Source organism: Hyperolius riggenbachi, chromosome 3, assembly GCF_040937935.1.
Source record: "Hyperolius riggenbachi isolate aHypRig1 chromosome 3, aHypRig1.pri, whole genome shotgun sequence".
NCBI classification, from domain to species: domain Eukaryota; kingdom Metazoa; phylum Chordata; class Amphibia; order Anura; family Hyperoliidae; genus Hyperolius; species Hyperolius riggenbachi.
Genome location: NC_090648.1, coordinates 86777046 through 86795969, shown reverse-complemented (window position 1 = coordinate 86795969; position 18924 = coordinate 86777046). Strand labels below are relative to the sequence as shown.

General features: G+C 41.9%; 1 protein-coding gene across 6 annotated transcripts in view; it reads left to right on the top strand.

Moving 5' to 3' along the window:
• Positions 1-18924, top strand: part of LOC137562801 (adhesion G protein-coupled receptor E3-like) — a 128801-nt gene that overhangs the window by 99662 nt on the left and 10215 nt on the right. For all 6 annotated transcript variants that reach the window (XM_068274503.1, XM_068274500.1, XM_068274501.1 and 3 more), the window contains 4 exons: positions 5609-5844; positions 11758-11818; positions 15150-15241; positions 18701-18869. In XM_068274503.1, coding sequence (XP_068130604.1) covers positions 5609-5844; positions 11758-11818; positions 15150-15241; positions 18701-18869 — 558 coding nt within the window. The remainder of the gene's footprint in view (positions 1-5608; positions 5845-11757; positions 11819-15149; positions 15242-18700; positions 18870-18924) is intronic.

The following is an 18924-nucleotide window of genomic DNA, read 5'->3' as shown; positions in this document are numbered from 1 at the left end:
CAAGGAGAGCGCTGATCAGAAATGCAGTCAAGAGGCCCATGGTGACTCTGGACGAGCTGCAGAGATCTACAGCTAAGGTGGGAGACTCTGTCCATAGGACAACTATTAGTCATGCATTGTACAAAGTTGGCCTTTATGGAAGAGTGACAAGAAGAAAGGCATTGTTAACAGAAAGCATAAGAAGTCCTGTTTGCAGTTTGCCACAAGCCATGTGGGGGACACAGCAACCATGTGGAAGAAGGTGCTCTGGTCAGATGAGACCAAAATGGAACTTTTTGGCCAAAATGCAAAACGCTATGTGTGGCAGAAAACTAACACTGCACATCACTCTGAACACACCATCCCCACTGTCAAATATGGTGGTGGCAGCATCATGCTCAGGGGGTGCATCTCTTCAGCAGGGACAGGGAAGCTGGTCAGAGTTGATGGGAAGATGGATGGAGCCAAATACAGGGCAAACTTGGAAGAAAACCTCTTGGAGACTGCAAAAGACTTGAGACTGGGGCAGCAGGACAATGACCCTAAACATAAAGCCAGGGCAACAATGGAATGGTTTAAAACAAAACATATCTATGTGTTAGAATGGTCCAGTCAAAGTCCAGATCTAAATCAAATCGATAATCTGTAGCAAGATCTGAAAACTGCTGTTCACAAACGCTGTCCATCTAATCTGACTGAGCTGGAACTGTTTTGCAAAGAAGAATGGGCAAGGATTTCAGTCTCTAGATGTGCAAAGCTGGTAGAGACATACCCTAAAAGACTGGCAGCTGTAATTGCAGCAAAAGGTGGTTTTACAAAGTATTTACTCAGGGGGCCGAATAATTATGCACACCCCACTTTGCAGTTATTTATTTGTAAAAAAAATGTTTGGAATGATGTATGATTTTTGATCCACTTCTCACGTGTACACCACTTTGTGTTGGTCTTTCATGTGGAATTCCAATAAAATTGATTCATGTTTGTGGCAGTAATGTGACAAAATGTGGAAAACTTCAAGGGGGCCGAATACTTTTGCAACCCACTGTAACATGTGACATAGGAGGTAAATATATGTCAGAACACCCTATTAGGATTGGTATATCCTCAGTATTTGCAGGATGTCTACCCCTTTAAATCACATAAAAATGAATGCATATTCATACACAACACCACCCTCTACCTAGCCTGACATGTTTCACTTTCATAACTACTGGAAGCTTCATCAGAGGAGTAGTGCAAAACATGCAAAACATACAGTTAGGCTGGTTTCACAGTGGGACGTTAAAGTCTCACGTTACAGCAGTCAGTAACATAGCCTAACTCACAGCACTATAAAATCAATGTGCTGTTTACAGTGCACACGTTGCGTTAGGGTATAACGCTGCACGTTAAATGAAAGTGCAGCATGCTGTACGTTATACCCCTATAGAGCTGTGTTAGACTGCTTGCACACGCTCAGTGACTAGCCACATGGCTAATTAATATTCACTGCACTGTGGTGACTCCTGGTGGGACTCGTAGTGTTGTCCGGATCATGAACGAATCGTTCATTTGATCCGGATCTTTTTTGTGAGTCGAATCTCAACAGCTGCACGAAGGCTACTAGAGAAGCCCTGCAGCGAGTTGTTAAAACAGCAGAAGCCATTATTGGCACTGAACTACCATCACTGGAACTTTTGTATAATACTCGCAGCGTGAGAGGGGCCAAAAACATTATCAAGGACAACACTTACCCTGGAAATGCCCTGTTTGAGCTCCTTTCATCAGGTAAACGTTTTAGATCAATCCGCACACACACAAACAGACTGAAAGACAGCTTTTTCCCATCTGCCATAAACTTGATGAATTCTGAATCCTCTCTGAAATAATTAACACTGTGTACAAATTGTTTAAATATCTGTAATACCTGGCATATGTTTATAATTTCTTCTCTTCCTTGTTACTATCACTATGTTCCCTATATGCACCGTGGGGTTATCATGAAAAGTAATTTTGTTGTGTTACACAATGACAATAAAGTGAATTGAATTGAATCATCCGGATGATCACAATGAAAGATTTGGTTCACAGTGGATGTCTGTCTGGAAGAAACAGGAACATACAGAATGCACAGTGCAGGAAAAGACCTGTCCTGCTAGTCATTTCACCCAGTCTGCTTCCCTAGTAAAGTGATTCAAATGATTCGGTTCAAAGATCCGGATCTTTTCAATGATCCAATTCGAATGATCCGAATCCTTAAAAAGATCCGGACTTCCCATCACTATCCTGGAAAGGCTGCTTTGAGAGCCGCATAAAGCGGCTCAATCTGACGTCCAACTTCTACACCACCACCTGTTGCGTAAGGGGCATGTTATGCGACCTTAAGGTCCCCTAAAATGCAACGTCTTGGTGTGAAAGTAGCCTTAAAATACCTTCATATTGTCATTTTTTTCCTCTGTAACGTGCCCAAAAGAAAGATCCTCCTCTGGACAAAATCGGATCAGAGAAAGATTTATTCCTGCCACACATTACATACAAATTTTTAATAGATTGAGGGCTTATTCACAGTGGGATGTTGCGTTGCAATGCGATGTTTAAGTCAACGCAGCATTATAAAGCAACGCAAAATAAGGTGGCAATGCACATTAACCATTCTTGCCGAATGGAAGTGACTGTCACGTCTATTTGGCTGCTGCTGCCCTGCAGCACGCGCCCGCACGCTCCCGTGCCGCCCCATTAGCCCGGAGATCAATGATTGGGAACATACATTGGTTGATCTAAGTCCCTGGCTGAAAGACCGAAGGCTTCTTATCAGAGGCCACGGTCTTTCTGAGAAAAAAAAAAGTTTCCCATCCTCCAAATAGCCAAATAGTAAAACTACATCCACATACATTTTTTTTATTAAATAAACACATATTATTACATATAAAATGAACTGTTTTCCTCCCACATCAATAACTACCCAAATACAATTTTTAATGAAAAAAAATTACAATAAAAAAAACAAACAAAAAAAACATAAATAGTTACCTAAGGGTCTGTTCTTTTTTTAATATGCATGTGAAGAGGGTGTATTACTAATATTTTTTTAATTATAAGCTTATAAATAGTGATGGAAGCAAAACTGAAAAATGCACCTTTATTCCCAAATAAAATATTGGCGTCATACATTGTGATAGGGACATAATCTAAATGGTGTAATAACTGGGACAAATGGGCAAATAAAATACATAGGTTTTAATTATGGTAGCATGTATTATTTTAAAGGTATAATGGCAGAAAACTGAGAAATAATGCATTTTTTAGATTTTTTCTTAATATTCCTGTTAAAATGCATTTAGAAAAAAATAATTCTTAGTAAAATGTACTACCCAAAGAAAGCCTAATTCGTGGCGGAAAAAACAAGATATAGATCAATTCATTGTGAAAATTAGTGATAAAATTATTGGCGAATGAATGGGAGGTGAAAATTACTCTGATGCATAAGGTGAAAAACGACTGAGGGCTAAAATGGTTAATGCTGCATTACCGTTGCATACAGTAGGTACAGTAAAGCATACAGGCAATGAAAAGTATGCTTTCCTGTACCTGGTAACGTGTGCGTTTAGAGGTAACACACTGCAGAAATGCGTAACCATAATGCTACACGTTACAATGCAACGCTAACGTCGCACTGTGAACGTCGCATGCACTTTTCATAACAGTGCGGTAAGCTGCATTATAAGAGTTATAACGCAGCTCCGCAACGTCTTACTGTGAACCTAGCCTCTAGCTTGGAATCTATTAGAAATCTATGGAACCGCCACAGAGCATGGCCAGCTGATCCCCCTCCCCCACCCCCCCCCCCCCCCCCCCCCGAGATCCTCCCATCTAATAGTGCTCCACCATGGTTCCTGCAGAATGCTTGCAGCGGAACACTCTCACCTGCCTGCCGGTGCGCTCCCTCCTCTGTCCTTCTGTCTCTGCCCTTCCTGGGGCACCTGTTCTCAGAGCTCAGGTAAGGATAGAGACAGACGGACACAGGGGGAGCACTCTGTGCAGACAGGTGAGAGTGCTCTGCTGCAAGCGCTCAACATCAAAACGCCCCATGGGAACACTATTACAAATTGTGGTAGACTTGGTAGGTCCTTGAGCTGGTTGTCACTCTACCGCCACTGCCGCCATGCCCTGGCCTTGCCCCCTTTTGTGCGAGAGCTTCAGGCCAGAGCGATTGATAAATTTGATTGTTTTTTAAAATTATTATTTAGTATTCATAAAGCGTTGACATCTTCTGCAGCGCTGTACACAGATTATATTGTCTTGTCACTTAACTGTCAAAAAATAATTTTTTAAAGGACAACGGAGGTGACAAGTGACATGATGAGATAGTCATGAGTATGTACAGTGCCAAGCACACAAATAACTAGGCTGTGTTCTTTTTCTTCTTTCTCTGTCTAAAAGAGTTAAACATCAGGTATGCAAGTGACAGTTTCTGACTGGGTCGGGACCGGGTAGGACTGGGTCAGACTATAGCATAACCCACACTGATTATTAATTACAGCAGTAAAATACTTTCCTGTCAGTAAATGGCTTCTGAGAGAAGGAAAGAGATAAAAAAGGGTCAATAATTCATAGATTTGACCTCTGGCATACTTCAATGAAGGTGTCATTGAGCAGAGACAATGAAACAGTAAAAACTTAAAAACTAGATTTAAATATAAAATAATACTGTGGGACATCTAAAAGTAATTTTTAGGAGAAGGATGGAGTCAATTTTTTTGTCATCAGTTTATTTTCCCCTCGGATATCCTTTAAAAAGACTTTGCAGTTTTTGAGAAAATCAATTTTAAAAAATGCAATGCAATGTCATTTTTCTGAGTTTAATGACCACTTTTCCATTGCATTTTCTAAAAAAATCTATTTTCTCAAAAAACCACAAGGTCTTTTTGAAAAACGTATTTTTTTTTATGTGTACCCACTATTCTCCTTAAAGAGAACCAGAGCTAAACTAAAGAAAAGATTCTATACATACCTGGGGCTTCCTCCAGCCCCATACGCACCGATCGCTCCCACGCCGCCATCCACCGCTGCCTGTATCTTGGAGAACCGGGACCCCGCTCTGCCGCCAGTCGGAGCCAGTCTAGCGTAGCAGAGGTGCGCTCTTTGCGTATCTCTGCAGCAGTGTATGGAGAGATACTTAGAGGGCGCACTTCTCCTGCGTAGAGCGTTTCCGATGACGTCACTGACGGGAGCCGGTTCTCCTAGATGCGGGCAGCGGTGGACGGCGGCGTGGGAGCGATCAGTGCGTATGGGGCTGGAGGAAGCCCCAGGTATGTATAGAATCTTTTCTTTAGGTTAGCTCTGATTCCCTTTAGCATATGTAGCACTCAGTTTTAGTGATAACAGCATGTATAAGGGCTGTGCTATTAACTGCTACAGTCAGCACGAAAATTAAGTGAAGATTATATGAAAATTAAGCGAAATTACGAATGGACTACACAAAATCAATCACATTTACAAAACGTAATTACGTATGGTTGTAATTGCGAAAATGTATATAAAATTTTGCGTAATCGTAATTAGCTGATTACGATCATCACTCGAAATAATTCATGAAATGAGTTTTGTGAATCAACCTCATTGTTTCTAACATGCATAACCCCCTTTCTAGGTCCTGTGCGCCTTCATTGCTGGTGGTCTCCAGTTCTTCTTCCTCTGCGCCTTCTGCTGGATGTCTATTGAGAGTTTCCTGCTCTTTATGACTATCAGAAATCTACGGGCTGTAAACTACATGACCTCCCAAAGCTCCAACCTACCAGTCATGTGTCTTCTGGGCTTCGGCGTCCCCTCTGTGATTGTGGGGATTTCAGCTGCTGTCCATCCACAGGAATACGGAACTACAGCACAGTAAGATCCGGGTTGTTTTGCTGTATTGTTTGAGAGGCAGAATTTAAAACGCAACACATTTGCAGTCTCTTTTAAACTTTTCCATTTCTTTAGTTTCAAAACACGATCCGCCAGTCGTATCCATGAGCATGATTATTTAATATAAGAATAATAATTAAAAATACACTAAAATAAATTGGTAAAATAAAATAGCTGGAAACAGTGGTATAACTACAATTTATGCCCCCCCCCCAGCAAAACTTTGATGCCCCCCCCATGTCACACTCCTTCCCTTGCCTCCCCTTGGTGCCATTCACGGCCTTGAGACCCATCTCACAAGGGTCATAAAACAAGGGCAGCCATCATGATCTTCACACCCATAACAAGTGTAGCCACAAAACACCTGATGTAAAGTATTGTCCTGTCGGGCTATTTACACGTATTTTTGATAAAGTCACATAAATTGTACCCAAAGGTAATAAAAAGAATTTAAGGCTCGTTTAAAGCGGTATAAAACCCTGACATAATATTCAATAAAAACATGTTTTCCTACTTTTATATGCCATACGGTTATCATATTTGCTTTTGTGCATAAGTATCATTATTCATTTAGAAATTGCAAGTTCCCAATGTACACTTTTTTTGCTCTGAGATCTGACTTTGCATTTTATTCATAACGTGTGTTTTCATATTGTATTGTGTACAGAAATGCTTTCTGAGCATCTGACTGTGTTCAGGAGAGTCTGCAGTGTCAGAGAATAGTTTCCTTAATTGTATCAAGTGAGGAATGTAAACACAAGATAACATTATCTCCAATTACCACAAGATGTTAATTTATAAGACCAATAAATCACAAGTAGGCCGAGCAATCACAAAATAACATACATTTTACCTCTACTGTAATTTAATGCTTTAGAACAAGGGATAAGAGAAACTAGCCCCTTCTAGCAAATACAGCTGGTATTTTCCTTGTGTCTGGTCAACAATAAAGTTATTCATTACGGTTTCAATAAACATGCCGGGTTTTTGGTCTGCAGAAAAATCTTAGAATGTCCTTTTATATACGTTAATATCTGGTACTAGCCAACCCGCGTCGTAGCATACGCCGCATCTATCTATCTAATAGAGTACGTGCCTCAACCTTGAAGCAAGAAGAAGTTTAACCCTAGCAAGTCTGGCTTTGCAAATCCGGCCTAATTGGCAAATATGCATTTGCTTTCGCATGCCAAACTATGCAGGGTCAAAAAACCAATACTGCAAAGTGCTCTCTCGCTGCCTGGGAACCACAGCGGCACCCCGGAGTGGGAGGCTGGGTGGCGCAGCCGCCCCCTCCCCCCCCCCACAAGCATGGCCAGCGCTGGGGAGAGCCGTCCGCACCCACCTCCTAATATTAAAAACAGCCACTTACCTTAACGTCCATTGGGTTCTGCTACATGCGCATTCATTTTCTCATGGAAAGCATTTTGTGCAGTTTGTATCCTTTGGAGGCAGGTGGTGGATGGCTTGCTCCGGTGGTGTGAACCCTGGAGTGAGTGCGCCTGTCCTCCCCCATCCCTCTGGAGTGCTGTATGTGAGCCAGCCCTGAGCTCTAAAGCTCGGGGTGACCCATGCTTCTCTCCTTTCTCATGTGGTGCCCCCAAATTAATGCGCATGTAGCAGAACGCAATGGACGTTAAGGTAAGTGCCTGTTTTTAATATTGGGAGGTGGGTGCAGACGGCTCTCCCCGGCGCTGGCCACACTTGGGGGAGGGGGGGGGGGGGGGTCGTCCACGCCACCCAGCCTCCCCCTCCGGGGTGCCGCTGTGGTTTCCAGGCAGTGAGAGAGCCTGGGACCCTGCAGTCCCCCCAGTTGTATAAAAAGGGGGCATTGGGAATCCTCCCCGTGGCGCTCCTGGAGGCCTGGAGCACACCAAAAACTGCTAGCAGATCCGCAAAATGCTAGCCGATTTTGAAACGCTTTTTCTTATTTTTCTGTAGCATTTCACCTAGCATTTTGCGGTTTCGTAAAGCGTTTTTGGTGTAGTAGATTTCATATATTGTTACAGTAAAGCTGTTACTGAACAGCTTCTGTAACAAAAACGCCTGCAAAACCGCTCTGAACTGCCGTTTTTCAGAGCGTTTTGCGTTTTTCCTATACTTTACATTGGAGGCAGAAACGCCTCCGCAATCTAAAAAATGTCTCACCTCGGGAGTATGCGTTTCAGCAAAACGCCTCCCGCTCTGGTGTGCACCAGCCCATTGAAATACATTACCCAAGCGTATCCGCAGCCGCAAGTGGATCGCAAAACGCTGCCGAACCGCTCTGGTGTGCACTAAGCCGGATAGTGCTAATGTAGCATGTAGCAGGGTGACTGCTTTGTGGTATTGGTTTGTGCATGCATTTGCATGAGCATTGCTTCATGAATAGCCAATTAGGCCAGATTTGCAATGTCAGACTTGCTAGGGTAAGGCCTCTTTTCCATGGACTGTGAATAGGCAGTAAAAAGGCTCTCAAACTCTCACAACTGCTCACTGCTGCCTGGTAACTGCTCACTGCTGCCTGGTAACTGCTCGCTGCTGCCTGGTAACTGCTTGCTGCTGCCTGGTAACTGCTTGCTGCTGCCTGATAACTGCTTGCTGCTGCCTGGTAACTGGTTGCTGCTGCCTGGTAACTGCTTGCTGCTGCCTGGTAACTGCTTGCTGCTGCCTGGTAACTGCTCACTGCTGCCTGGTAACTGCTTGTTGCTGCCTGGTAACTGCTTGTTGCTGCCTGGTATCTGCTTGCTGCTGCCTGGTAACTGCTTGCTGCTGCCTGGTAACTGCTTGCTGCTGCCTGGTAACTGCTTGCTGCTGCCTGGTATCTGCTCACTGCTGCCTGGTAACTGCTTGCTGCTGCCTGGTAACTGCTCACTGCTGCCTGGTAACTGCTTGCTGCTGCCTGGTAACTGCTTGTTGCTGCCTGGTATCTGCTCACTGCTGCCTGGTAACTGCTTGCTGCTGCCTGGTAACTGCTTGCTGCTGCCTGGTAACTGCTTGTTGCTGCCTGGTATCTGCTCACTGCTGCCTGGTAACTGCTTGCTGAGCACACAGCTCAACAGTCCGTGGAAAAAAGGCCTTAAACTTGGTGTTTGAGCACGCATAAATGTTCTCATGCAAAGTACTTCTTCGTCTTGTTTGAAGGTTGAGGCACTTAGTCTATTATATATATAGATATGGTATATATATATATATATATATATATATATATATATATATATATATATATATATATATATATATATATATATATATATATTTATATGGATCAATTCCATTTTAAATCCATCAATCTGTATAAAAGACAATAATGTTTATTTTATCATTATATAAGACACACTAGGTATAATATTCCCAATAGAGAAAGATTCATACAGGAATTTCTTATATATCATTATCCAGCCTGCACATTCTAACTTCAAGCTGTCCTTTGAACTCAAATAAAGACACCAGGCTCTAAAACCCCATCTACACCATACAATTTTGTGTGTGATTCGATTCAATTCATCGATTCGATTCAATCTGAGACGACCAACCAGGATTTGATTCAATTTGATCGGTAGTGCGATCGATTTGCCATTGTTTTGCAATGACATTCGACCACACTATCGAATCGAATCCTGATCGAACATGTTGGATTGAATCGAATCGATGAATCGAATCGCACAAAAAAATTGTATGGTGTAGATGGGGCTTAAAGTGGAATGAAACCCAGCATTTCTTCTTTGCTCTAAAAAAATATTTACAGTATTTTTTTTTACTAGAACAGCATTCAAAGGATTACACACAGGACTTAAAAGTTCAGTGCAGAGAAATCTGGACGCATCCGAAAGTGTAGATAATGTTATCTTGTGTTTACTTAATTGTATCAAGTGAGGAATGTGACACATTCTCTGGCTGTGCAGGAGCTCCTGGACACAGACAGACACTCAAAGCATTTCTGCCTTCAACACATAATGAATAAAACCAGTTATGAATAAAATGCAAAGTCAGCTCTCAAAGAAAAAAACTGTACTTTTGGGAACTTGTAATTTCTAAATGAATAATAATACTTATGCACAAATGCAAATATGATAAACGTATGGCATATAAAAAGTAGAAAAATGTCAGGGTTTTATACCGCTTTAAGACTTGTCCAAGGCTGAGTTGTGTCAACACATCTGAATTAACAGTCTGGTAGACTGAGCTATCCTTTTAAAAGAATAGACATTTTCTGAAATTTAATGATTCAGACAGTTTAGTATTAATTGTATTAAAACAGAATAAAATAACTTTTCCTATAACCATACAATAGACCATGCAGGCATAGTACATCAAATCCTAGAAGGTTATATCCTATTAAAAAAAACCATATATGTTTTATTAAACCCATAATCTCTTAAAGCTAATTGTTCATTATTTGAAAATCCATCAATCCCCGTATCTGAGGAAGAAAGAAAAGTTAGTAGTTGGGGTCCCCACAGCTCTGCCATCCCCCTCCCTGTGATTGCACGTGTTTCTCCCCTCTACTTATGCCCGTGGCTGGGAAAACTGAAGCTTATGGCACCTTTCTGTTTAACCCCTTGGGGACTGGCTTTGTAACCCCCTTAAATGACTTGTGACATGATGAGTTAAACATGTGTATGTACAGTACAAAACATATTAATAGCCAGGTTGTTTACTTGTTTTATTTTGCTGCCTGAAAGAGCTAATTTCTAGGCATGGAAGTGACAGCTTCTGTCTTATCGGTAGCTAGTCAGGAATATAGTAAACATCACTGATAAGCAAATGACAGACATGAAAGTGTTCCTGGCAGAATACAACTTCTGAGAGCAGGGGAGATAGAAAAAGGTCAATAGGTCATTTATTTGACTTAGGGACACTTCATAGGCTGCCACTGAGCAGAGACAACAAAACATTCAATCTATTTCGCAAACATTTAAATGTAAACTAAAACCATAAGATATCTAAAGCAGTCATTTTTAGGAGCATGAGGATAAATACAATTGTTTATTACATCAGTTTATTTTCACCTTAGGTTCACTTGCATTGTATTTATTAAGGATGAACTCACATTTTTCAACTCAAAATTTTAGAGAAACAATACAATATAATTTCTTTGAAATAAACATTTTCTTGTAGATTTTCATGCCCATTGACTTCAGTGCATTTGGTGAAAATACATTTTCTCATGCAGTATAATTTCACAGTTATTTTCATTTGTGTGAAAATGTGACATTTTTGTAAAAAAAATTATGTAAAACCGAAAAAGGCCTCATCACTAGTTTTTATTTAAATATTACACATTGCCTACATTTATTCAGCAATATGGTTGTAAAACATGCTTGCATTGCTACTTTAACCTTCTTAGCGGTAACCCCGAGCTGAGCTCGGGGTAAGCTGCCGAGGAGGATATTTCAGCCCCTGGTGGGGCGATTCGCCTCATTCAAAGTGCTGTACGCGCAGCTAGCACTTTGCTAGCCGCGCGTACAGCTATCGGCAGAAGAGCCCCCCCCCCCCCCCGCCAGAGCCCTGCGCTGCCCGGACCAATGACTTCCGGGCAGCGCTAAGGGCTGGATCGGAGGCGTCTGACGTCAGGACGTCGGCTGACATCCATGACGTCATTCCGATCGTCGCCATGGCGTCAGGAAAAGCCAAACAGGGGAACGTGTTATATACACTTTCCCCTGTTTGCTATTGATGCCGGCGACGATCGCACTAGAGGGACACATGCGCCCTCTAGTGTTGTTTCATGTAGCTACCACTCTGGTAGTTTTACATGAAACAAAAAAATAAATACAAATAAAAAATGTATTTCTGCCTATTTGGCAGAATTAATTAACCGCCAGGAGGGTTAATAGATGACGTACTGCATGAATTGCTTTATAACTTAGTGTTTATGTTCTGATTAATCTAAGCAGTCTTTGCTTTTCTATTTAGTTGCTGGCTTAGTCATAATCTTATTTGGAGTTTCCTTGGTCCAGTGCTGGTGCTCATCATTGTAAGTACTCAGTACTAATCAATTATTTACTTCTAAAGGCTGGGTTCACACATAAAAAGGTGCCCATTCCTGTCCTGTCAGTTTTTGACAGTTGGCATCAGTTTTGTATGTGTTCCTATGGCTTTGTTCACACATAAAAGGTGAATATTTCCAGTCCAGTCAGTTAAAACTGACAGAAAACTGATGCAGAATTGACTTAACTGGAAATGTACTGACTTATGCGTGAACCAAGTCTAATTTTGCAGTAACATAATAAACCTTAAGGGAACCCGAGGTGAGAGGGATATGAATCAATCTTCTGGCATAAGTAGTGTCTGAGTCAAAATCCCGGGACAAGCATAAATCCATAATCCATAATCCAGTGAAATCTGAGTCGGCTGAGTCAGAGTACCTGATCTGTTGCTTGTTTAGGGTCTATGACTAAAAGTATTAGAGACACAGGATCAAAAGGACTGCCAGGAAACTGGTATTGTTTAAAAGGAAATAAATATGGCAGCCTCCATATGCCTTTCATCTTGGTTTCCCTTTAAATCTGTTGTGTTTTGTTAAAAAAAAAAAAAATGGAGCAGCTACATTATATCATCTGTGTCTCTGACAATTCATCAACAAACAAGTTGAATAGTTAGTTCGATTTAGGCCCCTTTTACATTTGTTTTTTGCATTGCAGTGCCTGACATATCTCACCGCAATGCAAAGGTCCAATCTCTAAGGGCCTCATGCTACTTCCTGTTTAAACAGAAAGTAGCATCAGACACTTAGAGAGAGGAACCTCCGGCAGTGGATGGAGGTATGTGATCCTGCCTGCCGCCTGTTACCACTAATTCCTGCTGGAGGGGAGCGCTGAGGGAGGAGGGGACTGTCCCCCCCTCCCCGCCGATGTGTGCCCATGCTCTCTTCTCATGCTGTGTTCCCACAAAACGGCCCTGAGCGGGGGCGTTATGCCCCTGCAATCACATGATCCTGTGGCAGCGTGCACTAACATGGTCATATGCCATGCACCGCCCCTCAGTTCAGTGATATACAGGAAGTAAGTGAATGGGATTCCCGTCAGTCCGCGCATGCTCACTGTGACTCACCATGCTCCATCGTTTACTATACATGTGTAGCCCACAGATTTGCATTACAGCAGGCTCCTTGCGTTAAGCGCATTGCCTGCGGTAACGCACTGTAGTCCTTGAATCGGATGGAAAGCTTCTGCCACACCACATTGGAGCGCAATAAGTGTGCAAGGCTCCATAGACTTGCATTGCTTTTGCGGCCTCTTGCAGTAAAAAGCGGTAACGCAACGCAGGTTTACCCTACAGGTGTAAAAGGGGCTTTAGGCCTCTTGCACACACTACATGCAATTCTGATTTTTTATGGCCACACTTGTTTTATGACCCTTGGGAGATGGGCTCCAGGACCATGAAGGGCACCAAGGGGAGGTAAGGGAAGGTGTGTGAACGTTGCTTGGCCCCATCAAAGTTTTGCTGGGGACCCCATTTATTATAATGATGCCAATGTATATTGCAGATGGTGATTGGCACAAAAGTGATATTTTCAGAACCACTGGTCTCTTTGAAAAGTGACCTTACCTTAACCATTTCAGCCCGCGGGGATTTTTCACCTTATGCATCAGAGCAATTTTCACCTCCCATTCATTCGCTAATAACTTTATCACTACTTATCACAATTTATTGATCTATATCTTGTTTTTTCCGCCACAAATTAGGCTTTCTTTGGGTGGTACATTTTTGCTAAAGATTTATTTTTTGAGAAATACATTTTCACAGGATTAATAAGAAAAAAATGGAAAAAATTAATTATTTTTCAGTTTTCGGCCATTATAGCTTTAAAATAATCCACGCTACCATAATTAAAACCTATGTATTTTATTTGCCCGTTTGTCTCGGTTATGACACCATTTAAATGTTGTCCCTATCACAATGTATGGCGCCAATATTTTATTTGGAAATAAAGGTGCATTTTTTTCCGTTTTGCGTCCATCACTATTTACAAGCTTATAATATAAAAAAATGTTCGTAGTATACCCCCTTCAAATGAATATTTAAAAAGTTCAGACCCTTAGGTAACTATTTATGTCTTTTTTTTTAATAGTAATTTTTTTTTTCCATTAAAAATTTTATTTGGGTAATATTTTGGTGTGGGAAATAAACAGTTAATTTTTAATGTTATTACATGTGTAAATTGTAATGTAAAAAATATGTAGATGTAGTTTTACTATTTGGCCACAAGATAGCCACCTTGATTTTTTTTTTCCCTCCTTGTGCTTCTCGCTAAGCAGAAGCACAAGGGGGACGTGGAAATTTTTACGTGCAGAAAGACTGAAGCCTCTAGCGAGAGCGCTTCGATATTCTGACGCGGATCGGTGATCGGGAACCATGTTCCCATTCACTGATCTCAGGGCTACCGGGGGACACCACGGGGGGCACCCACGATCGCTAACGGGGGCGCGCCGAATCGTGGCACCGCAGCGGAGCAGCCGCCCGGACGTAAGCTTCACGTCCGGGTGGCAGAAATGGTTAAAGGACAACCGAGGTGACATGTGACATGATTAGATAGACATGGGTATGTACAGTACCTAGCACACTAATAACTAGTCTGTGTTCCTTTTTCTCTTTCTCTGCGTAAAAAAGTTAAATATCAGGTATGCTGATTTCTATCTGGGTCAGGACCGGGTCAGGCCTGGGTCAGACTATAGCATAACCCTTACTGATAAGTAATTACAGCCATAGATCACGTTCCTGTCAGTAAATGGCTTCTGAGAGCAGGAAAGAGATAAAAAGGGTTAATAATTCATACATTTAACCTCTGGTTTACTTCAATAAAGGTGCCATTGAGCAGAGACAATAAAACAGTAAAAACTTAAAGACTAGATTAAAATATAAAATAAAATGGTGGGATATCTAAAGTCATTTTTAGGAGACTGAGGATAGATACAGTTGTTTTTCTCATTAGTTTATTTTCACCTCAGATGTCCTTTAACATCATTAGCACAACACTTTTCTGCAAGTGTATGAAGGAAGAGACGGCACACCAGCATACACAGCAAGTTTGCATAGCCAGTGGTGTGTCGTCTCTTCCTTCATACACATGTTATATGAGCTGTACGAGCAATCCAGCTGAGGCAAGGCACCGGCAAGTGTTCAGGGATTGTGAGACCTGAGGCAACTGTTCCCATACACCCACTTGTGGTATCTACTTTTCTGCAAGTGCCTGTAAGACAAATGTTTGTATTTTAGTACATTTGTTTAGATCTTTCAGCCTATTTGCCCCCATACCCCTCACATCTTCTCTTTTCTCTTTTCTTTTTTTTTGTATCTTACCTTAGTTAAACACAGTTCTTTTGTCCCTCACTCTTCACCTGTTGAGAAAGAGGTTGGCATCTCTGAATGCAAATGTGTCCACTCTGACGAATACTCGGTAAGCGTCCAAATGTACAGACAAGTTAAATTGCAGTTTTGTTCAGGAACCAGGCCAAGGTCAATACTGGGGGTCAGATGACTGTCAATCCAGGAGTCCGTCAAATTTGAAGTCAGGAACAAGACAAAGCTCAAACATAGTAGATGTGGCAGCCTGGCAGATAAACCAGGAATAAAACTGATGATGTTGTCAAACGAGCAGAGGTCAAGGCAGACAGCAATCCAAAAACATAGTCAAGGCTCAAGCAAAGGTTGTAACAGTAGCAGCCTGAATCACACCTAGTAGCTATAGTACTAACTGCTACCACCTACCACAGACAATAAGACATTGAAAAGGACAGACTTTTATTATGGAGAGGTCCAATCAAGTTGGACTACCAGTCCCAGCTACCACTGGCTGCTCAAAGAACAGAGTGGCCTATTGGCCACTTTTACTGCTTAATTAAACTCCCACCGCAGTGAATAAGACAAAGGCGTGGCCGCACGCGCCCACATAAAGGGATGCAGGGGCAGGGTCATGCACATGTGCATGACATGCTTACCGCAAATCTCCTTTTGCAGGTTAGATGACAACATTGTACTGGATTCTGTAAATGTTATTTTGCCTAACTTGAGAAAAATATGCGAAATCAATATTACCCACGAGAACCTAATTACGATCAGAACCATAATTGTGAAAATTATGTAAAAATTCACACAAAAAAGTTTACCCATTACCATCAATGCATCGGTAGCATTGATGGTAATGGATGACTTTTCTTTTGTGAATGTTTGTATAATTTTGCACAGCACATAGTGCACAATGCTTAGTCATCACAATTTATGGTGCTTAGTCATAACTGGGAGGGTTTTTAAGGGGTACATCAAAAAAGGATGCTGTCATGCTGTTGGAATACTGCTAGTGGTGAATGTTGGACTTGGCATGAACTTCCGCTGTCCACTAGCAGGAGTCTCTATTATTGTTGGATACTCTGTAATGTCTGGACTGACCTGCAGAGGGAGCTCTGTGAACACTTGGAGGTGTCACATGACCAGTTTGCTCTATTTTAATTTAATTTGGGCACTCAGTAATCCCGTTAGTAAAATATTGGTATTTAATACCAATATTTTACTATTAAAGTTTAAAAACAAAGGTAAAACATCAGTATTTAATACCAATATTTTACTATAGCTAAACCTAAGTCTATTCTCACACAACCCTTCCCCCCCCATGCCTAACCCTAACCATCTCCCCACACAAACACCCTTCCTGACGCCTAACCCTAACCGCCCCTGCACAAACAGCCTTCCTCAAGCCCAACCTATAGGGCGCCATTAAACTTATTTGCAAGGGAGGGAATTTTAGGGCATCCGCAGCGCCAAATAAATTTTGGTATTCGGGGCATATGGAACCCTATGTCGGCGCCCAAATTTTCCTCTCTAGAGGGTGGCTAAATTTCCTGCTTCCATTTTTAAAGGTTAGGCATAAGGGGGGGGGGGGGGATTAAAGTTAAATGTGGGGGAGGTTGAGTGCTAGGCATGGGGCGGAGGGCGGTTAAGGTTACACATCGGTGAGGGAGGGCTCTGTGTGATAGTAGTATTACTTTAAGTTGTAGTAAAAAAAAATCTCTATTTACCAATATTTTACTACGATAAGTTACACTTTTTAAACGTAGAACATCAGTCAGGCTTTGTTCACATCTAAAATCGCAATCGCTGAGGCCAGCGTTTTGCAACTTTGTGAGTGTTTTTTTTCACCCTCCCGGCGCTTACCTGCACTTTTCTATAAAGCGCTTTTCTTCAGTCAGAAACTGAACTCTTTCACCCAGAAATTAATAAATACAATGTATTTATTCATGAAAGCGCTTTTGTGAGCGTTTTGCGTTTTTCCTATACCTTCTGTTATAGCAAAATCAGCGTAAAAATGGTACAGGCAGCGCTTTGCTGAGCGGAAAGCAGACGAAAGACACTGATATGAACTATCCCATAAGGATTGATTGCACAAGCGTTTTATGGCGGGTTTTTAAAATAGTCAGCACTAAAAAATAGGCGAAGACGCTCTAGGTGTGAACGAGCCCTTACTGGGCGCCCAAATTTCCTTGCGCCCCTTTTTCCATGCATGCCTTTCAGTCTCTTGTAAATTTTGCAAATGTGTTATCTATAAGTTGCAGTTATACTGTATCTAGCAGCTTTTGAACATGTTTTAACAACCGCAGTGATGAACAAAAATGATGATATTCTTTTTGAATTAAAAAAATAATGTTAAATTTGATTTTTGAGCGAAAATGCCATAGAAATCATTTTGTAATAAGTTTGGGATTTTTGCCTTTTGCGCAAATTTTTGCACTAAAAATAAACCTGTTTTGCGTTTTTTTATGAATTTTCGTGGTAAAGTTCAGATTTTTCGGGTTTTTTTGCAAATTTTCGCAATTTTTTTTTTCCTTTGACCATTTTGAGAAAATACAATGTATTTTAGCGTATATTTTCTCAAAATTGAAAATAGCATTTTCGAACAGAAAAATACTTTTTGGTAGATGATTAGAATTAGGTTTAGAACAGGAGTGAAGAAGATGTGAGTTAGGCCCGGTTCACATTAGCGTTCCCTGTCCGGATCCGCCTGATCGGATCCGGACCGTATACTGTACAAACAGAACGTACGTTCCGCATAGCAATGCAAAGGCTATGCGGACGTTCACATGCGTCCGTTCCGTACAGAATGGAGCCGGATCGGATCCGGACTCTGGAGGCTTTTCCAACATGCGCTATTTTTTGGGTCCGGATCATCCGGCCCACGCACCCGGACCGGATCCTGACTGCACCAAGCGGATATAGAAACCTATGGGGAACGGAAAGCACAGAACACACTGGAGACAAACACCTGACGTTTTACCCCACTTCCTATGCGTATCATAGCGGCCATTTCGGATGGGGACACATGGGCCCAACATATCTGGAGTGGAGCAGCAGTGACACACGTGCTAGAGCTGTTTGGCAGTATGTCGGGAGGTGGAGGTGAGGCCTACAGCGGAGGACTTGATTGTACAGGTGCACCAGGTGCACCTTCTGCTGACCCCAACAACTTTAAAGGTATTTTGTTATTTTTTTACGATCCGGATCCGGATGGCAGCCTTATACAGTGCTGATGCAAACGGGTCGGAACCGAACGGTTCCAATCCGGATCAGGTCCTGATACGATCCGGATCCAGTCCGTTTGCATGCCAAAACGCAAGTGTGAACGTGGCCTTACAATTTAGGAGCCAGGGTTATTGCTCACAGAATTCATTGGTTAGATAATTACTTTAAATCGATGAGTAGTGGCACTTCCTAGGGTAATGGCACCTCCAACACTGGTATCTCTGCACTAAAATTATATTACATCAAGACATCAGTTCATACTAAAGATTGCCTTGCAGAAGCTCAGACCGTCTAGAAGATTTTACAATGCTGCTGACTTTCTTCTCGTTGTCTCTGCTCTCCCCAGGCTGCTGACATTCAAGTCTCTGGCCCAGTTTTGTATTCTTGGCTGTACTTGGGGTATTGGCTACTTCCAGTTGGCATTTCAGTCACTGGTCATTTCATACCTCTTCACAATGTTAAACACCCTCCAGGGGGCGTACATCTTCCTCGTACACTGCCTACTCAATCATCAGGTATTCGTATTTGTTGGTATTTCAATGAAATTAGAGTATAGCACAACAAATCTAT